At 45.3% G+C, this 21,869-nt stretch overlaps 1 protein-coding gene across 4 annotated transcripts in view; it reads right to left on the minus strand.

Annotated features, from left to right (window-relative positions):
- Nucleotides 1-21,869, minus strand: part of Moe (moesin) — a 145,421-nt gene that overhangs the window by 23,178 nt on the left and 100,374 nt on the right. For 2 of the 4 annotated variants that reach the window (XM_050171770.3, XM_050171768.3), the window contains exons 1-5: nucleotides 9,456-9,564; nucleotides 7,704-7,763; nucleotides 6,159-6,242; nucleotides 3,736-3,831; nucleotides 3,205-3,309 (exon numbers count right to left, since the gene is read on the minus strand). In XM_050171770.3, coding sequence (XP_050027727.1) covers nucleotides 3,205-3,309; nucleotides 3,736-3,831; nucleotides 6,159-6,242; nucleotides 7,704-7,715 — 297 coding nt within the window. In that variant the 5' untranslated portion in view covers nucleotides 7,716-7,763; nucleotides 9,456-9,564. Of the gene's footprint in view, nucleotides 1-3,204; nucleotides 3,310-3,735; nucleotides 3,832-6,158; nucleotides 6,243-7,703; nucleotides 7,764-9,455; nucleotides 9,565-21,869 lie in introns of those variants that run through there. The other 2 variants (XM_050171769.3, XM_055066616.2) reach the window with 1 other exon arrangement.

A 21,869-nucleotide genomic window follows, 5' to 3' on the forward strand; every position in this document is an offset into this window, starting at 1 on the left:
AAAGAACAGGCTCGTGCAGCCTAGCAAGCAGTCGTTTAATGAACCATTGGGATTAACCCAGTGATAAACATCGGGGCCGCACGTTTCAGCTTTGCTTAACCATCTGTACAGAGTGCTGAAGCGGTGATCTTTTAAATGTTGAGCAAGTATGGACAATGCCATGAGCCCACCCTGCAAACCCTGTGACCACTGTACAACCACAAGCTTAAGTTTGAATGCAGGTAGCACATGAAAAAAATATTTAGCCATCTAGACACATCACTTTAAATCGAGTGATCAGTGTGCATTTTACCAATAAAGTGCATTTTCAAATCACAGACTTCTCACTCGCACATTGAAACTGCGTAAATTAAACATTGCAGATGCCAAAACAAGTTTTCCGAAAATCTTATTTTCACTAATTTCAGCTTACTAAGACCTGCGTCCTCCCTTGAGAGAACTCAAAATTAAAGGAGCACTAAAGTGACATTCAGTTTAGACAAATAAAGTGTTCTCTTGAAAGCTCATCTTCATTAATTTCTCAGTAAGATCTCTTAAGAGGCGATAAAATGAAACTCAAAGCTTGTTTTTGAATATTGCGCTGAAAGCTCAGTGACGGTACGCCGTGAATTCGCAGATTCCAATGCCTTTCTTTACATTTTGTCTGTTGTAGCTCGGCAAAAGTTGGGATACCTTTCAAAACTAGTCTGACTCCTTTGGAATACAGTGTTTCCCATCTTTCCGAATGACAATTCAACTAGGCCTGAGCAGACGCTGTCAAAATTCAAAACGTCGCAGTGGGCTGGTGCGGTAACATTAACCATTTACTGCACCTTGTTGCATTTACGCAACATTCTGATGAACGGCGTTAAAAACCGAAACAAAGTCAGTTTGGAGCTGCCTGTACACGTTGTTGCATATCCGCAACATTGATCTGTAAAACGCGCCACCTTGTGCTGCAATCTGTGCTAATCCTTCACATCTTCTACCAAAACAAACATGGCGGAGGCTGCGCGCGCCTGCGAGCAGTTATATAGGTAAGTTTTACAAATTGTAAATGTATTTCTCCATAAGACAAAGTGCAAAAAAAATTCTTACGCTATGCTCCACATCCTTCTGACTCTGTAGGTACAAAAAAACATTGTCATTTCGGAATAGTTTGTTCCTGGCGACAGAACATTGCTATGTTGCACAAATGCAACAACGTGTACATAGTTTATTTCCTTCGGAAAAGTGAAATGGCTCCGAAACGCTGGTATGGCCAAGCAATTCCTCATGATAGTGAAGGCAGTGACTATTCATTTAGTCACGACAGCCACAAGTGTAAGTCCGTTTCGGTTAAATTTGTGGACAAGATGTTCTCTGGTCGAATTTCCTTTTTTCTTTTCAAAAGTAAGCTGTGCCTCCGCACGTTGCCGCGTCACGTCGTCACGTGCACAGCTTTACGTCTGTGCTTCGATGTTCTACATATTGACAATAACCCGAAAACACTGCAATGGTTCGTGGCTGCACGGGAATCTGCGTGACGTACTGCACGAAGCGTGGGAACCACCTGTGCTGCACAAGCATGTACAAGTGCTTCTTTTTGTTCCACACTAAATCATAGGTGCACCAATGATTGTCTCGTGCAAATAAGCATCTTAGTATGAATCTCACTAAATCTATCTTTTACTTTCAACTTCTTTATTTGCACATTGTTGCAAATACGCAACATACCCTTTTTCTGCAAATTGAAACCACTGACATTCGCTAAAGTAAGTTTCGATGGGAGTACAGGTACTGTTATGCTTCCCTACAACTCCATGAATAATATTTTGAGGAAGCAAAAAATTGTGCAGTAAAGGGTTAAGATGGCATCGCCACCAGCCTCAGTATTTCATAGGCTCACCAAACCTTCTTCCTCTAAAAGTAGGAGCAGCTTTTAAAACAAAAAGTTGGCTGCAAAATAATGTTTTCAATAAATTCGATGGTTGTACCATTTCACTTTCTGTTCACTGATATTCTAAAATGGTGCATTGCCTTGGTGCCCTCCTCCACTTCAACATATTCTATCACATCGCTTTCGACATCGCTTTCGATGCACATTTGCATAGTTCGGGAAGTTAGCGCATTTGTAACGGCAACAAAATGTTGACATGTTCCCTGGTTAAACAAGCTACTATGTGGAGACTTATACAAACAAGCACCTTCCCTGCACCACTACTCATGCACCAAAAACACCCAGAACCACACTCGTCACACTGTAAGACGTGCAATACACCTCGTGCAGACCACTATCACATTACATGGGTATGCCCGTCAGCTCCAAACAATATCATACACGGCATAAACCACAATGCTAAAATAAATATCCCTGCACAGTGGGAGGCTATACTGCTCAGCAAATGCCCAGAAGACCAGCTCTGGGCTGTCCGGCTGGCGGAGGACGCCAGTACGGTTCAAGGCCTGGCCCGAGTCCAATGGAGAGGGAAGCTTTACTGTACCAGCCTCCCAGGCCCCCTGTTGCCCTTTCAAACCTAGCAGGGACTTTTCAATAAAGATGTTTTATCTCCGTCTCTCTCTCTCCCTCCCTAGTGGTCAGACAAGTGAAACTGTGCCAAGAACCTTTACAGGGTTCATGCCGATTCGGTGCAAACTCGAAGGACAAGGATTTCAAGGATGATAAAGGCCGAAATTCTGGAGGGGAAAACAAACCTTATTTCTACACATAGAATGAAAAATACTGTTTGTTTCCCAATAGAAAGTGTCCATAGCATAGCCCCTATGCGAAGTTTGTTATTTAGAATGTTTCAAGGAGCACATTTATTTTCAAGGGGTTTTTATTAAGGGCCCTTGAATCTCAAATTTCAATGGTTTTTCAAGAACTTAAAGGAGGTGTACGAACTCTGCCTTAAAATGAGGGGGCACTTTCTCACTAATGTTGACCACTTGTAGTTCCTCACTATCATGTAAACCTCAGTGCATTAGTTTTTGCATTCCGCTTCCATTGGAATACGGCTGCTACCAGTCGGAATTCAACGACCCAGCGCTCGGCAGTACGCCGCCCTAGCCACTAAGCCATCATGGTTTGCGCACAAAGTGTGGCAATATTACTTCCCACTTATTGCAACAACATTGGGCGCACATAGGCTAATGCCAGGCTCGCAACGTGTTCTCAAAGCAGGTTCGATACATTGTAGGTGGACGATGTTGTGCCAACGAGACAAACGAGATCAAATGTCTTACCTGGGTGATTTCTTGGATCAGTTCCTCTGCAACGTCTTCTGGGTAGAATTTGGCACGGAATTTGAAGAGCAAGGGGTTTTCCTTCTTCACGTCTTGACTGAGCACCTGGCAAAGAATTTGATAGCGAATGCTTAACTAATGAAGTGCTTGTAACTGACAGCATTTATTTCCCCCCCCAAAAATTCCACTGCAGCTATGGAAAATGACATGGCTGAGGGATCAGGAATAATTTGGCCCGCCCAGGTTCTCAGAATCTCAGCACATGATCATTTTTCCATGCCGCCCTCCATGGAATGTAGCTACGGCAGTCAGGAGTGGAATGCCAGGCCACCAGGGAAGTTACAGTGGGAACAGAAGTTGGCAAGATTCTTTGCCTTCAAATGATTCTGTTTAACACCAGGCATGAGACAAGTTAACAGACAAAAATGTAACTTAGGCGATGTGATTCATGGCTACAGAAAACTTTCTCATTCACACTAACTGCGTAACTGCTTTCCGATCACACGCCGTCAGAGTTGAGGCTGAGTTTACCTTTTTGTTCAGCTTGAGCCATGTGATGTAGCCCTTGTTATCAGTGTACTGGAGGCCAAAAAACCAGATCTCTCGAAGGCCTATTGTCTTCACCACCTGCAAAACAAAGAAATCTTGTAACTGAAGTTTCATATGTAGTCAACTGGATAATCTATTGACACAAACCAACCCAATGCCAAAAAAAAAACATCAAATGCTATTCATGTGTTGTGCAACAAAGACAGAAATACCTTTAAATTCAATTCTGGAGTTTGATGTGCCACAACCATGACCTGATTATGAGGCATACCGTAGTTCGGGGCTAGCAATTAATCCTGATGACATGGGGCTCTTTAACGTGCACCTGACGGGTGGTACACATGTGTTTTTGCATTTTGTACTCGTCATGGCATTAAAACTTAAAGGCATTAGTTGTATGCAAAGATTGGACATTGCAGTGTACCACCAAATACACACTCTGGTTTCCAACATGTGTATCAAGCAGCACAATAATTTTTTTTTTAATTATGGCGTTTTATGCGCTAAAACCATTATGCGCTAAAACCACTTTCTGATTATGAGGGACGCCGTAGTGAAGGACTCTGGAAATTTCAACCACCTGGGGTTCTTTAAACGTGCACATAAATCTAAGTACACGGGTGTTTTCACATTTAGCCCCCATCGAAATCCGGCCGCCGCGGCCGAGGTTCGATCCCGCGACATCGTGCTCAGCAGCCCGACACCATAGCCACTGAGCAACCACAGCAGGTAGCACAATAAGCTGTCTCAAAACAAACATGCATGAAAATCATAAGTTTTCTTTCGAAAATACCTTCACACATCAAGTATCACTGGGCTTACTACAATATGCAAATCAACACCTTCAAAAGAACTGACATTACCTTTGAATTTTATGCAGAGGGTATGGTGCCAATAAGATCAGTGCAGCATCCTGACTTTCATACTAGTACTATAAATTATTTTGGTTCTTTTTGTGCAGAAAGCTTCCACAAAAGTTGCCAGGTTAAGTGCCTTATTTTGAAATGCAATTGCTTTTTTCTTTTTACTGCAGACAATCTGCAAGCCTTGAGCAACTGCTGCCATACAAGCTAGTGCGAATTTCAATAGGACAGCACACTACCAGTCATTTTTCTGTCCTTTCTGGCACATCATGCATTGTTCACGGCAAAGACAACATACATTGCAATTTCAGGAGCATAACCTTTCAGTATGACTGAACATTTCTCCTTGGCACCTTCATAGGCTAACCACAGCATTACGATGGGGGAGTTCTTACAAGGCCATAGTTAGAACAGTGCTCGGTCAGCTACACAAAACACACAGGCTTAAGCCCAGCCATAAAATTGAATTTTAAATTCTGGGGATTTAAGTGCCAAACCCATGATACGATTATAAGGCATGGCATAGCTTGGGACTCCGGATTAATTGCGACGACCTGGGGTTCTTTAATGTGCATCTAATGTTTAACAGGGAGAGGCAGGCTAGTTGGTGGCCGATATTGGAATGCAGTATGTAGCCGCTTGTCCTGCGCGTTTCCTTTTTCGTCCGTTGTCGTTTGTGCGGTTATATAGTGCATCTAATACATGGTACACTGGCAGTTTTGCATTTCACCTCCGTCGAAACGCAGCCACCATGGCTGAAATTTCATTCCTGGCCCTTGGACTTAGCAGTGCAGTGCCAAAGCCAATGCCAAAGCCATGGTCGCAAATAGCCATGGCAATATTTGGCAGAAGCAAGTTTGCATGTCCAAGCGATTTGTTTGTTTTCTCCGAGCCGACCATCACATGAAACCAAATTCAGTTCCCATTAGGAGTCTAAAATTTTAATTAAGCAAAAAAAATTTCACACCAAAACTACAGTGTTCAACCAGCCTGAAGAACTGCATCTGATGTTGGGGCGAACACCACAACTGGCATGTGCCTGGTACATGTGTTCTATTGGCGCTCTAAGCAACCTTGTATTACATGGCCCTTTGGGGGGAGGGGGGATGAGGTAATAATGAAGGTGTGAAAGTTGGATTGCTGCTGAAATGTTTATGCAAGCAGGCAAGTTGTACAGTTTCTTATAGCAATACATACTGCACACTAAAAAGGCAGCTTCGCAAGACTCTCGCAACAGCTCTGCTGCCACCATGTTATGAACTTACAGCAGACAAGCACAGTGTGGCAAGTATAAACCACCCACTCAAGGTCGCGGGACAGGAGTGCACCTTATTGTTAAACTTAATTTCCCAAAGAACTACAATCAATGGAACAATGTTTAAGGCAGAAGCTGATTCTGAAACACTGCAGCATGCATCAGCAGAACAAATGTAAACTACCTACCTTTCTAAAATTTCCTGCCACAACAGCATTTAACAAAACATGCAAGTCCCCGTACAAAGTAAACCACTCGTCCACCATTAGTTCTAAATAAGATCTCACCTGATCAAAGAGCTGCTTCCCAGTGGTGCTCGCCTGGATCGCGAACTCTAGTTCCGCGTCCATTGTGGTCACCCGCACGTTTACCTTTAAAAAAACAAGCACTTCCGGTTCAAGAATGCAAGCAAAAGTACACTTTCCATTCATCTTTAAAAACAGGTGTGGATGCATGGCACAAAAACGTGCGGAAGTGCAGGTCAAGGATGTGCACAGCTGTCAGTGATGCAGCTGGGCCCCGCTGAGGAAGCAGCTGCCTGGCAGCGACGCTTGTGATTCAGGCAGACAGTACTCTAAACTAGTATCTACAAGAATCCATACAAATTGGGATGAAATGCAGACATTTCCTTCAGCTATGTTGTACACATTTGTGTAATCACGTTTTTGCCAGTCCTGTTCACAGCGGCAAGGAAAATGCGGATATTAACCCACAGTTAAGTGTAGCTTTCTGCTTCAGTCGCACAACTTCACTCGGCTGTGCAGAATATAGCTAAATACCACTTTATTAAAAGCACTACTATGACAAGAAGTTCAACTTGCCATGATCCGTCGGCATACGATGCAGGAATAGTTTTTCCTTGCAACCAATAACTTACGCATGTGTTTTGAGAGCAAGTGATTCAATTATTTTAATGCGACACAAGTGACAGCACACTAAATCAAGATTTAGTTATTCTATAATTATAATCACTAACTATCAAATGCACATAGGACCATTCCACCACCTTGAGTCGCTTTCAATGCAGTCTGCAGGGCACTTTTGAACAAAACTAATTTTTACACATTCCTTGACAGCCCATAATTGTGACAGAAGCATATTCAACTATTCTGTGAAAGTGCATTGGACGATAGGACCAAAAACAATATGTTAATTGTAACGACAACAATGAGACCTACACACAACCTCAGCATAGAAGAGCTTTGCTACGAGCTTCAGCAATACAGCCAAGGTTTAGCTTCCTTGATCAGTTTAAGGGAAAATTGAGACATCCACCCTGTCATAGAAATTGCTACTAAGGTATAAACAAGGCACTACCATTAGAATTCCCACATCCTTCACATTCTGCGGGTAGTTTGTGTTATTAAGTGCCAGGTCTGGAGAATAAGCACCACGAGCAGCGTGTACCACTGCCCAAAGGCTGTTCACGTTATGAGCCACCACAAACAAAAGTTCACTACAAGTACTGATAATTGTATTCCATGTTTGACAGCCCTTAAACTCAATAGCTCTGACAAGTACCACTATTGACAAAGTAGTGCTGGTCACAGCAAACTAGTCAAGGCCACTCCACCAGGCATTTGCACCGCTCATGCAAGTTGTTTGTTCCCTGGAATACATGATCGTTCTTGCGTGAGGTAAAAACAAAAGGCGTCGTGTCAAAAACAGCAGGAACACTGCAGCATTTCAAGGAACATTGTGTCACGCTCGCAGGGTGTAAGTGCAGATTTAGTAGCCAGAAAGTAAAGAAAAACATTGCAGATATTGTGGAAAGCCTTAACGCTAAAGCTTAGTTCCCGCAGAAAGTAACAGGCGCATTTCAGCGGACTCACCGGTTTCGGCATCTTGCTTTAGTTGCCTGCTGTCCACTGGCAGAAAAAAGGGGGTAATTTCTGAAACAAGAGTTGCCGCACGTAAGTTTGAATTAAGAACTCTCGCTTCAGCACACATTACAAGCACAGCGACACACCTGAACTATGAATCACGCATCGCTTGGCAAATGGTACGGTTCACGAGCCAGTAACATGGGCGGACACCCAATAGAGAATGTATGTACGAACCAAATGCGTAGATAGGCACGCTATACAGGACATTAATTGGAGTACCGGCTCTGATACAATGGCTAACAGCGAGTGAAAACGAAACTGCATCGAGTACCGCGGTGGCGATGGGCTTTACGTAAACCTTGTTTTACAATAGCGGGCGTATATGGAACAGTAACGGCGACAAAAGCAAGGTGCGCATTGCTTTCTTGCGGATCGAATGCAAGCAGTCATTGCCCAAGCCAGGAAAACCCCCCTGTGCGCGCCGCACCATCTGATACAGCTCGCAGCGAATATGGAAACAGCCGCACACAAAAGGCACAACTGTGCATATTTCGTTGGACGACAGGCACCGCCGTAAAGAATCCCCGTCGTTCAAACAAGCTTTTCAATCCCGAACATCTCAAGTTCTTTCCCTTCATTGCCCCCTTCTGGTTTACACCGGTTTAATCTCGCACACGCGACTCGCACCGGCAGGGCTGGGGGAAAAGAACTCGCCGGAATTGGAATATCCTGTCGAGTGCGCCAGCGTTTTCTGTTTTTATTTAACACGATTCGGCATGACCTTGACCACGGCGCCTTTCGTAAACGAGGATAAAAACGTTCAATTAACCGAAGCCTGTAACATGTTTCTGTGAAGTCAGAAGCCCCGCCGGTCCACGATGACGGCACCTGTATACGGCCCGCTCAACAAGTTGCGAGCGACCGGCACCATTACGTCATTCGCGCCCAAAACCGTGTTCACTACAGGACGACGGTCCGCCGGAACGGACGCACCGCCTATGACCGTCGCCAACCGGCACCCAAACAAGCCCGCAGGGTCGCGACAGAACGTACAATGCGCTCCGGACGCAAACCCAAAGCAGTTATATTTCACACAGGCGACGAGTCTAGAGCAGGGCTACCACTAACAAAGCGCATGTATTGGGCTCACATGCCTTCCAAGCAGCAGCCGCTTACAAGCCTCCGGCAAGAATTAAGGCCGAGTCGGTGTAACTATTCCTTCCCGGGCAAAAAGAAACACGAAAATTCTTGTCACCACGCCAAGCAAGCCATTCTGAACGAAACACGAAAACAGGTAGCAAGAAAAGGACACTCCGGGGTTCGTCGCTTAACGGCTGGTTAGAAGCAACCGGTTTTTTGTATACGCGCTGACGAGGCTAGACCTCCGAGCTGCAGGGGGAATGCAGCATCTCTCCCAATTTATGCGGAAATTACGCGCTGGCAGCCGTTTGACTCGACGCGAAACTTCGGCAGACACGTTTCGGGACAGTTGCGGACACTCGTACCACCGAAACGGGGCAAATTTCTCGAGAAAAACACCCGGAAACGGGGACGGCATCAGAACGCAGTTGGCCCAACCACGTCATGTCGCGTACAAAAAAACTTCGCCCCGAGCGGTTCCTCGGCGCGCGCCGGTGTCGGTGCCTCACTCGCCGACGAGGCCCCGGCTGCGTCGGAACAGTCGCGGGTGCGCGGCCACTTTCGCGGCTCGAGTCGCGAGCCCTGGCCCAAAAAAAGAACTAACCAACCGTCACTTACCGACGACGAAGAAAAAAAGAACGTATTCCCACAGCGGCGTATCACCCTCCGCGCTCACGGTGACAACTTCGTACAAAATGGCCGTCCGCAGGGTGTGGCAAACGCGCATGCGTGTGGCAACTCCCACTTTCCGCTTTAGCAGACGGCCGCGACGCGGCGCGGCGGCTGCTGCGCGCGCGTCACTGCGCACGCGCGACGCGCCGTTTATGAAACCGCGGCGTGCGCGCCGGCGCGGTGCGGACGCAATGTTTGACTTTCCTTCCGTTACCCGCTAAGTAGACGAAAAAAGAAACGAACAAAAAAGCAAAAAAAAAAAACGAGCTAACCTAATCGCGACTTTCTCACCGGCTGAAATTCGCTGCGGCGCGTAGGCAACACATGCGAAAAAAGAGTCGTCGCACCACGGGGTGACATCGACGTGTGGAATGAGACGATGTAAGGCATAACGTAAGCGCTGTCGATGCGTGACGAAAGTCGCGCGTCGTGCCAGAAGGTTGAACCACGGAACACCTATGTAAACTATATAAATACGCGACCGCCTATCTGCGTCACGTCTATTGAGACGTTCTATGAGCTGACCGAAGTGTCTACGGTGTCTGTCCGGAAGGTGTACGTGAACTTTGGAATTATGAGTTGCTCGCCAGTTTCATCGCCTGCGGGCAGAATTCTCTCCAGCGTTTAAGTTCAGGATTCAGCACGTGATGATATAAGTACAATAACCAGAGCGCTTGATTTGGAATGTTCGGCAGTTCTGCTATTTCATGAGCGGATTTTGATTTGACTAACAAGACAAAGTCATGTGGAATTACTTTGGTTGGTACAGAGGTTCGGGAACAATTGATTTATTCACGGAAAGCTTTCTTATCAGCAGTGATTAATCGCCGCATGTTGTCATGATGCGGCATTCAGTGCTCTTTTAATCCCAAGCATGCGACGCTTCCTTTCTCCTCGTTGCCTCGCGAAGAAGTTTCATAACTTCCGGGACCACAATCCCTGTCTTCTGCTGAGCGCGAGGTCGTGGGTTCGACTCGCGGCTGCGGCGGCTGCATTTCGATGGACGGGGTGCAAGCAAAAGCGCCCGCGTACCCAGAGATTTTGGAGCTCGGCATCAAAGAAAATCTCGCGTGGTCGAAACTGTTAGTCCTCCCCCACATACTTATTTTAAGTTACAACGTCCTCATTATTTATATGCTAAACAGCGCAGCAAATGATCTGGACTTCTATCTTCTATCTTGCTCTTCTATAAGATCTATCTTGCTGAGAGCCCAGCTGTACAGCGCGCCTGTAATCGAATAATCTACTCATATTTCATAACAATGTCGAACTCCTTAGAGAAACAGATGCTTACGCGTATGCCACATGTTCCCAACGCTTCACGACGCCAGCGATCACTGGACTGGTAGTACAAGGTTCTCAGAGTTTCAACGACACTGTGTGCTTGTTACACTATGTTAACTTTTAATATGTGTTGTCTATATAGACTCTATGTAGCTTGACTAATACACAACAGGAAAAAAAAGAGAAAAAACGCGCTTGAGAACTCGGAGCAATCTATAAAACGCTCTACATAGAGCATCTTCCAATTTGTTATAGAGAAAGCATACATATTTCTTATAAATTGCTTAGACTCCGCATCGGCCCCTTTTCTTCCAAATATAGACGTCTTGTAGAGCTCTTACACTTACTGAATTGAATTCTAGGGTTGTACGTGCCAAAACTACGGTTAGGCCTGTTATGAGGCACGTCGCAGCGGGGGACTCCGAATTAATTTTGACCACCAGGAGGGGACCTTTAACGTGCCCCGAATGCACGATGCACGGGCGTTTTTTTGCATTTCGCCCCCATCGAAATGAGGTCGCCGCGGCGGGAATTCGATCCGGCGACTTCATGCTTAGCAGTGCAACACCATAGCCGCTAGGCTTCTTTTTATTTTTCTTCAATTTCATTAAAGGCGCCCAGACTGCTTTGAAACTAATGAATACAGGTATTAAGTAGACTACTGTCTACGGACCTTCCTAAGCCATCTTCGGGAGGTGAGTCAACGGTGTTGTCGCACGCGGAAAGCGGTACGGTGCAGTGCTCATTGTTTGCGCTTGCAGAAAGTGTGAGCGGTGGTTGACAGGCGTCGGTTTGCCGCTGCTTTCTTCGCGGCTTCCCTCGTCCTCACTGCAGTGGAGGCAGGCACGTAATTATACGTCACGATGACGTATATACATACGTCTACCATCAGAGCGCGCGCTTCGGCGACGTCGTCAGCTTCGCTTTCGAACCATGACCTCCGAGATATATATATAGCCTCGCGCTGTCCGGTCTCCAAGGCCATTTTGGAGACCATAGAGTTTCCGATAACAATACTGGGGAAATCTGGCGCAACTTTCGATGCGTATTTAAAAAAAAAAGGGGGGGGGGGGTCGCATCGACATAGTGGGAACGCCGGGATACGGTATAGGTTAAAAGCGCTGTTCGTGGGTGTTTCTCTGTCGTCCGTGTTGTGTCCTGCGCTGGACAAGTCAATTCAAATACGGTAAGTTGTCCCGTTTGTCTTTGACGTGTATGTTTGACCTGAAACACGGGCACGGCTGCGCAAACAACAATTTCTCTGAATCAGGTCTTCGCAAAGTGTCTTGGTTTAACTCACGTATTATACATATAGCATAACATGTGAATGAAGAACAGTGCAACATGCGATCGAAACCGACGGCCAGTTTTTGTTGTCCTTGTTGGTCCTCTGCACAAATGGCACATATACCACCTGTAGGGGATCGGCCAAGAATTGGCCGGTTTGCTCAAGATGAGTAGATAAATTTTAGAGGAAATAAAACTGCTTTGCTGGGGAAGACGTAATATCGCACGGTCTTCATAGTGAAACGGGTCATCACACCAGAGTGAATCGAAAACAGTGGGCGTGGTTCTCTTCGTCCTTCCTGCAACTCCATTACTTGCCACGTTCAATATAACTGTACACTGCAGAGCGATAGAGTGCTTATGCACTAATTAAAATATATATATCGTTACGTAATAACAGAGAAAAGAAGATAATTTTGCACAAATCTATTGTGATATGCGGAACGCTGATCGCAGGAAGCGTTTTCAAGGTTGGTTTTCCGAGAAAGATGACAATCCGAGTGTCAATAGCATGAAAATTATTAACGATTAGAATTCATTTAATATGTCATTTTCAGTATAAAAAAAAAAAGGTCCTATTTAGGTATTTATTCTTTTTCGACCCACTGCCACCCGATTCATGGCCAATCCCCCGTAGTGGGTTGTGCTGTGTCTACAGGCACCAAACCAAACCAAACCCACTAACAAGCATTCGCGTGCTTCAAACAGAGACGCAGGACCGCTTTTTCTTGTGTATATATAGGTAATCATATACAAGAACATCTATGCCTGTCATTAAGTGGGAGAGCGTGAAGTCTACGTGCCACAAGGACATAAAATCGTGCTCGGTCGTGTTTACGTCCAATCAAATCGTATACCCACATGATGCTTATCTCCGGTGTGTTTCCAGTGTGCGCACGCCGCCAGGCGTCGACTTCACACTGCCGCACAGATTGCTCTGTTATCACTGCGGCAACGTGTTCCATGTGGACTGATTAAAACAGATACCTCGCATCACGCATATTTCGGCCATGATCAGCTGGGCTCCGGCAACGGGAAACACCGCGCCGAAAATACGCCTGAAATACGCATCATGTGGTTGCAAATCGGGCTGCATCAATGCCATGCATCCAGTGGCGTAGCGCGGGGGTAGGGTGGGGGCACACCGGGCACGTGCTGACGCAATGTTAATTTGTGGAAATTAGAGGACGTTTCCCACCAAGCATAGACTTCTGTACCAGGATTGCGTTGATGCAACACCACCTAGATAGCACAAGGCCCGTTCACTCCCATCCGTGACGTCATGCTACTGGCCCGACTGCCATAGAATCTAGTGGGTATGCTCCCGAGTAAGCCGCGATGACTTCGACGTCACCGCTTTCGTCACGCCAGCCTTGGCAATGGAAATTTCCGGCCGGTAGCATATGACGTCATGGATCGGAGTGAACAGGCCTTGTGCTATCTATAGGTGGTGTTGGCTGATATGGCCCGCACTAATTTTGCCAGGACGGGATGTAAGCCGATTGTTTTCGCCGTGACGTGTCGCCTCCACGGAACCCGCAGCCAGCGCAGCAAGAAAAAAAAGGGGAGAGACAAGTCAGAATTCCTTAACGCTGAATCACGGAGTTGACCGATACAATGCGCGGGCTATCGAAACGTACTCCAATTGTCTGTATCGCACACACGGTATAGCGTGTGGGTAAGATTGGCCAGAGAGAGAGAGAGCGCATCTCGCTTTCGCCTGCTCTGGCAATCGACCTGTCGTTATACCAATCGGCTTATCGCATATCTTCCGGCCCGGAGGTGCCAGCTTTGGCAAGATAACCACTTCGCCATGTCATCTCGACTTTTGCACGCGGCCACCGCGTGAGACCACCGTGTGTATGCAAATAAAGACTTATTACATTCGCAGAACGTGCAAACCCAGACGCCGTACGTCCTCCGTATATGCAAACACATTAGCTATAAATAAATAAATAAATAAATAAATAAATAAATAAATAAATAAATAAATAAATAGTTAATTAATTAATTAATTATTTAATTAATTATACATATACAAAAGCACTGTGAAAAAGTTCAATGAAGAGAAAATAATGGGATTTTGTTATAACGAATGTTTACAGTACACGCACAGTAAAATGGTGCTATAATAAAATCGTTTAATGTGTCCGAAGTTTTTCATAAGTGTATTAGTGAAACAATGTGTATGTTAGTCAATGATGCATTTCGATTTCTGTGCGAGTAATGTCCACCCTTTTGAGTAATCCAGCTCAAGAAGCGAATTTGTCCTATAAACTACAGGTGCCTTTTTGAATATGCTTCCTTAAGGCTAAAAAATAAGAAGAAAGAAAAGAAACGCCAGAAATCTCGTACAGTAGAACGTACACTTTGTTGGGAGAGTTGGTGGCATTTTGTACAACGTTAGCTTCAGCGCAACGTAGACGAATACAATGACAATAAAACACGCTTCACTGTATTTTCGCAGTCTTCGTCTAACAGACGTCGCTTATGAGCTGTCACGGGACGAATGCGTTCAATGGCTGTGTTTCTATACTCGCCGTATAGACGCGTCTACATAAGGACAGCTGAGCGTCCGGACAGCGGCCACATAATGTCTCGTTGCAATGCTGGCTATAGTGGCATCATACTATAGAGCGTGCTATAGAACTTACGAAGCCGACAAAAAGAAAAAAAAAGACAGCTTAGCGTAGCATCGAAGTGAAAACAACGACCACAACAAGAACATGCAGGCTTTTTTTTTTTTTTTTTTTGCTGCCGAAACAAGATTGTGGCTGAGCAGAATGATTGGAAACTCAACTGGAAGGTATATAGTCTGTCACAAGAAAACGCAGTCCTGCTTTCTTGTGCGCTCGATGTAAGCTACGTTGCGTTTTCCATAGGTTCGCACAAGAAGAACAAGCTATGATACATCGATAATATCTGCTTTTAAGAGTTGTCTTTATTTATATTTTTATTTTTTTGTGTGTGTGTGTCGGCACGAGGTGGCGTCAAGTCGCGGGAACGTCTTGCAGATTCGTCCTATTACTTGAACCCGAAGCCGTTAACCGTAGACAGTCTCCAATCCTGGCCAGAATCGGAACGCACATAATGTAGTGCAACATGGACATACGTACACCGCGCTGTGTCTTTGACCTCGTCTGTGTCCTTGACCTATAGTTGCGTTACATTGAACGCCTTGTAGATGAGACATATGGCAAGAACGACAACACACAACTCTGAGCGCAGAGACGAACTGCTATCCTGCGCATGGAATACGGCTACATAAGGAAGCATGGAGGAGGGGTGGGAGGGAGACAATGAAAGAGCGGATAGAACACAAGAAATGGGAGGCTATGTGTTGCCTTTGGTAACCGTGGAAGAAAACGAAAAATAAAGCGATGAGACAAAATGTGGGCGACAGAAATAATATTAAAAGAACCGGCAGTATAATATATTTCAGCCAGCCTTGCTCAGCTGGAAGTCGAAAAAAAGAATGGACGCTTTACCCTCGCGACACACTGCCCATTTCCAACTGTCGCGCGACCTTCTCCCGTCCGTCCAGTTTGACGTTTTGATTTGTAATAGCCGTCCGGCATGCCTATTACTTTGCCTCTTTTATTTCCCCTCATTTAGCAGCCGTCAGCTGACTTAATTACATCACGACTATAGAACTAGAATAGAGACGCACACACACACAGCGCGATCCGGCCGCTGCTTCGAACGAAATCCGCTCAACAAAGGGAACGCTATTGCACAGCTGGCTCTCGCGGAAGAATTGCGCCCGCGCAAATGTTTGCAGATGGTGAGGCTGCCGGGCGAAAGGCAAATCGCGCGCACTCCAAGTTTGGAAGCTACGGAAAGGAGGAGGGCTTTGCGAAAATTCTGTTAGATGCAGTCGAACGCCTTTATAAAGACGTGCTTCGGGCCTGCGCAGTCGTTCGCTATACACGTCACTTCGTTGTAAAGGTATAGCGCACCGCACAGATCACAATAGAACCGGAGAATAATAACTGCTTCGCTATACAGGTCATTTCGTTGTATAGACGTTCTTTGCAGAGGAGAAACAGCAAGATGGAGTCGCTTTACTTCGAAAATTCAACGTTCTCTCAGGTCACGCGATTCGTACAACCTATAGCTTTTCTTTACATTTTGCTTCGGGTTTGATATCGGTGTCTCGCAGAGATGACGTAGTGTGTGGTTGTGTGTGCACGTGTGCAGGGGGGAGGGGGTGCAGGGGGTGCTGAGGCGCTGAAAGGCAAGCGCGAATTACAGTTACGACGTCAGTGTGGAAAAGTTTGAAGAGCAAGCACTTGCGTAATGACACTGGTATACGTGTCACGACTGGCGTTCGGGTTATTCCAACGCGACCCTAAAAGACATGTATACAAACGTTTCGATTTGGAGGTGCAATCGATCATCGAACGTGAAGCAGCGGCGACCATTCATTTCGTTCAAGGATTGAAGAGGTCAAACTAATTTACTCTCGAATGTTGCTTGAACACAAGCAATGTCATCACGCGCAGCCCATCAACATAGCATCAGCACAACAGCATATTATCTACGTTAGCGCAACATTACGTGACGTTAACATATTTATCATTGACATGACAAGCTCTGCATTAAAGAAGCTTCGAGTCCAACAATGCCCATGGTGCTGATACTGTTGAGGTTTCCAGCGAAAACGTGGCATACCCACTATGAGCGATTGGCCAAGAAATGGGTGGATCATTCCAAGTTACAATCCGAAATAAGGTTTCAGGTTTGCTCCTAAGTAATTGCTGTTGAAAGGTGAAATCACGTTTTAAAATGAGAGGATTAACAACAGCAAGAGTCAATCAGTTAGTAAGCAAGTAACAATCACTAAGAATTAACAATAAGACTAATTCACAAGTATATTTGCTCAACCATCCAGGAATTCCTTATTGAGTCCAACTGAACTCCCTGATAAATTTGTCCATCAGAGCGTGCGAAATTATCTTAGAGTCTGTCCTGTCGGTTTCTTTGTCCTCTACCAGTGGCGCATACACGCTATGGGTGATTGGCCGAGATTCAGGTCGAAAATAGCAAGTTTAACTAGAAAATTCTTTTGAAAAAAAAAAATTAATTCTGTGACTGAGCTAGCACTCTTTTGACAATGCCCAAGGGAGGCGGGTCCCAGAGAAAGATATTCGCGAACTAAAAGATCGAGACCCGCACATTTATCTTCTTTTAATCTGATAACCTGACAATCTGATAACTTCATAGTCTAAACGCACACGTCATTTTTTTTATTTCCCGTACGCACGTTGTCACAAGACCAGCGACAAATCCGTAGCGCCGTAAGCAACTACGTCCTCCATTTCTTTGGGTGTGTGCGTGATTGTGTGCGCGTGTGTTCGGTTAGTTCCGGATTCAAAACAATACCGACGTCGTGAGAACGGAACTGATTGGAGAGAAAAAGAGCCATTCAAAGCCCACGTGTCAGCGTCATTGCCGGCTGACATGGACACGCGGAGGGGTAGTAGTGCAACGTCGCCTCGTCGCGAAACCCGGGCAGATCGCCTTGTCCGTGTGCTCAGATAAGACAGAGCTAATGGCCTCTTGTCTGTGGGGCAGAACGAGATCGCGGTCGGCGCGATAAACCGCGAGACAAACGCCTCTAATGAGGCAAACGACATTCGAGCGAGGGCGACGAGTGCCCAGCTTGTCTACTCAGACGTCTATTCACAAACTCTACTCTGCTTCAGACATATACGTTTTCTTTTTTTTTTTTGTCAGAATTACTTGGAATGACAACTAAACATCTGGACCTGTTTATATGCGAACTGAAATCGTTATTTCAGGTGCAGTTTATGCCCGTTTTGTATCTGTGTGATAGCACTGTTATACTTCTTGCGGATGTGTCGACCTCACTGCCTTTCCTGTAAATAAAATCTCTCCAGAAATCTCCCGTTGATATCTTTGTGCTATTTCGTTTTGGAATAAAGAATTTGTAAAGTTTACATCACTAAACACCTCCCTTCTTTTTCTATTTTCTTTCTTTTTTACTTTGACGGGAGGTGCGGCACGCCTACGGTTCTTGAACCTTGGGATCTCGGTTTGTACATTTAAACTATGCGTTTTTTTAAAGCAGTCTCTTTAGGATAAGATCACATATAAATCGCTTAATCTTTAAAATATGAAGGAAGGGAACGTTCAACGAAAGCACCACTAATGAAGTCAACGCGGATTGAGTCCTCGTATGCTATCGTCTGAAGCCTAACGTGAGGCCAATTAAAACGTTTAGGTTAAGCTAATTCGTAAACTGCAGTTACGGAATTTCAGTTTGGACACTTAACAACAGCGGTGGCTGTTACACCGGAAAACAACGCTAAAGCAAAATGCAGGTAGCGACGACTCCGTGAAGTTTCCGCACTATAGTGGAGAGGATTCCGAATCAGTACTCTTGCAGTACAGCCTCGTATCTAAAGTATTTCCCTTTACTGTCGAAATCGACGCAAGCAAGATAAAGGGGTCACCGCAAAACGGACACACTCGAGCGTATCAAGGATGACAAAAGTCACCCTGTCGAAACGTTGGCTCCTGACTGAGGCTTCTTTTTTCGACAACTGTTGATCTCTATTGTGTGTCACCTAAGTCAGTAACTAAGCTTTTAATAAAGAAGTTACGTGTCAAGCGAAATTACATATCAGAAGGAAGTGATATATGTGGTCGCCAGATGCGTGGAACATATCGCGGGCTAGTATTGATAACGCCGGCCAAAAAATGGTCGTCACGCGATAGCTGGAAGTGAACCACGATTGGGCTCACCGTCCCTTTCAGTCATGAACTAATTAAGGCCTCCGAAATTTATGTATTTTTCTGGAAACACGGCGCAAACAATGCAGAAGAATATTTTTGACGTGTAGCATGAATTAAGCGATATCAGGCCACTCGTCACAACGAGAAAATTTGATTAACATATATATTGACTATTCTTAAAGGTGAACGTGTCATGTCGTGAAAAGAATGGTAAAAAATCTGGGAGACGCTTAAGCTCCGGCTTTAAGAGGAAAACTCGACAGCACTGAAGGACTGCTTCTCATTAAAGGACTGCTTCTCACGCTTCCCGGCAATTGCTACTTAAGCAACCGTAAGCTTTACCTGGAAACGCTTGCACCGAACGCTATGCACGAAGGCGTGCTTTCTGGTTATTTGTTTTTTTCTTTGTTCTTAATATTTGTTAGAACTATAGATGCGACGGTTATTACTGTATACTCAGGGTCCTTCTGATGCAAGAAAAAAGAAAAGGACTGCCTAATAGCAGTAATAGAGAGCAACACGTCGCGATATTCTCGTCGTACCTGGTTATATGCGCACCCCTCAAAATAATACTGCTTAGCATTACACTAAAGTGCCTTAAAACATTGTTGTTAGCAAAGGTTTAAGCACCCGCCGTGGTTGCTTAGTGGCTATGGTGTTGGGCTGCCACGGACGAGGTCGTGGGATCAAGTCCCGGCCACGACGGCCGCATTTCGATGGGGGCAAAATGCAAAAACGGCCGTGTACTTAGATTTAGGTGCACGTTTAAGAAAACCAGGTGGTCAAAATTAATCCGGTGTCCCCGCTACGGCGCGCCTCATAATCAGATTGCGGTTTGTTACGTAAAGCCACATAATTTAATTAAGAGGTTTAAAGGTACATTGGATCCGCGTAATGCTCAAGATATTTATCTTGTCGTCACTGCTCAGAACATTCAAAAGCAAGTCAGGTCCATATGGAGACACCATGCTCTCTACATAATCAGTTATATATATGAGAGAGAGAGAGAGAGAGAGAGAGAGTTCATGTCAACCAACAAGAAGAGCGAAGCAGATGAAATAACGCATGAATCTGCTAACAGAACGGACAACTAGGGCATCACATGAAGACGTTCGAAATAAACAAACTTAAAAAAACAAGAGAAGGAAGCACTAGTGAAGAGCAGATATATCAAGAAATGTCCTAGCCACGCCTCCCCCCCCCCCCCCAAAAGAAAAAAAAATCTCGCAATTATTTTTACTCAGTCACTGAACTCGTCCTTTATGGACTCGCTCGACGCTTATCTTTCAGCTGAGCCAAGACAAACAACATAATAGAAACGCATGCACATTTTTTCTGAACATGTCACGCGCATGAGAGCGAACTGAAACGGGACATTCCGGATTGTTGCTTCGCGAACACACGCGTTACGCGAAAGGAATTCGGCGTATACACCTTTCTGCGCGCCGTCACAACTGCAGCATGCAACGCGCTTGCGTGTCTCATTTATTTAGTGACAGAGAGAGAGAGAGAGAGAGAGAGAGAGATAAGGAAGGCAGGGATGTTAACCAGTCAAGAGTCTGGTTGGCTACCCTACGCTGGGGGAGGGAGAAGGGGGAGAGAGTGCCCTGTGTCACTGTTGCGGAGCAGGGCTAGCTAGCTGCCTATTCCCATTACATTCCAATTACAATTTGGATGCTGCAAATGGTCCCCGTTCCATTCCTGCTGGTATTAGGATTTGCACACCATACTGTCACTATATAAGCGATCAACACAGTATGATATGTCGGTTACCGACTACACAGGGACTGCTCGAAAATTCAGTGTTCGCTCAGATTCCACGGTGGTTATACACGATGTGTACAGACGAAGAGCGAGGAACAGACCGGACTATAGTCGGCGTTGCCTGTTATAGACGCAACGTGGATACACCAACTCGCCGGGTCTCAGACCTTGGAAGAGCCAAAGAAACATAAACGGACACCAAGTCGCCCCATACTCCCTTCGATTCCGACTAAGGTATCCCCACTCCCATTCCCGTTCGTAGTTCACCCTTACGTCAGTAAGTTTTTTTTTTCTTTTTCACAAATCGGTTTCCAACATAACCTATCGAGTTCCATTGGACTTATCTGGGTAGAAATCCAACTCTTCGACGTCTGGCGAACACAGCAATATATATATATATATATATATATATATATATATATATATATATATATATATATATATATATATCTGTTCTTTATTTCAATGGCCGCGATTTGCAAACCCATATATTCGCTTCGAAAGTTTAGTTCAGCATTCTTTCCCGCCTGGCGGAAATCGGGCTCTCGTGAACAGACTTGCGCAACGCGCGCTCATCCTGCAGGAGTGACGCACATTTGCCAAGATCCACCGTCGCATATCGCACCTTGCCATATATAGTTAGAGGCAAAAACTGTTCGCCTGCAAAAAAAAAAAGAAAAAGAATGAACAAAGACCTGTTTAGTGAGAACAAACGTCTCTTGCGGAAGACTCGAAATTAAACGCCAGTGGTTGCTGCTTCCGACTGACACAGCGCAAGAACGCTTTCCCACCTGACTGCATCGGTTAGGCGCGACAAGCTTTTGACGTCACTGCGTTCGATTCGGCGCGCGGTGAGCTGACCGGGACCGGGTTACTATTCTTTTCCTATAAGTTTTCGATGTAAACCCGAACGATCGATCGATCGATCGATCAATCAATCAATCAATCAATCAATCAATCAATCAATCAATCAATCAATCAATCAATCAATCAATCAATCAATCAATCAATCAATCAATCAATCAATCAATCGAACTTTTATTTTCGTGAACACAAAGAAGATGTATACAAAACTATTTGAACCGATAGCCTAATGCGGCTGGTGGCCTCGAAGGTATAGTCTGTGTGTGCCTGTGCCCTTCGGAAAACTAGTGGGCCCATTTATCCTTTAAGTGGTTGGAAGAATTTGTTCGTGGCTAAGCTTGCGCTCGCTAGAGAGCCTATTTAATGCTCGTTCAATGAAATTACTGGAAAATAAAAGAT

This window comes from Dermacentor andersoni, chromosome 6 (assembly GCF_023375885.2).
Source record: "Dermacentor andersoni chromosome 6, qqDerAnde1_hic_scaffold, whole genome shotgun sequence".
In the NCBI taxonomy this organism is placed as follows: domain Eukaryota; kingdom Metazoa; phylum Arthropoda; class Arachnida; order Ixodida; family Ixodidae; genus Dermacentor; species Dermacentor andersoni.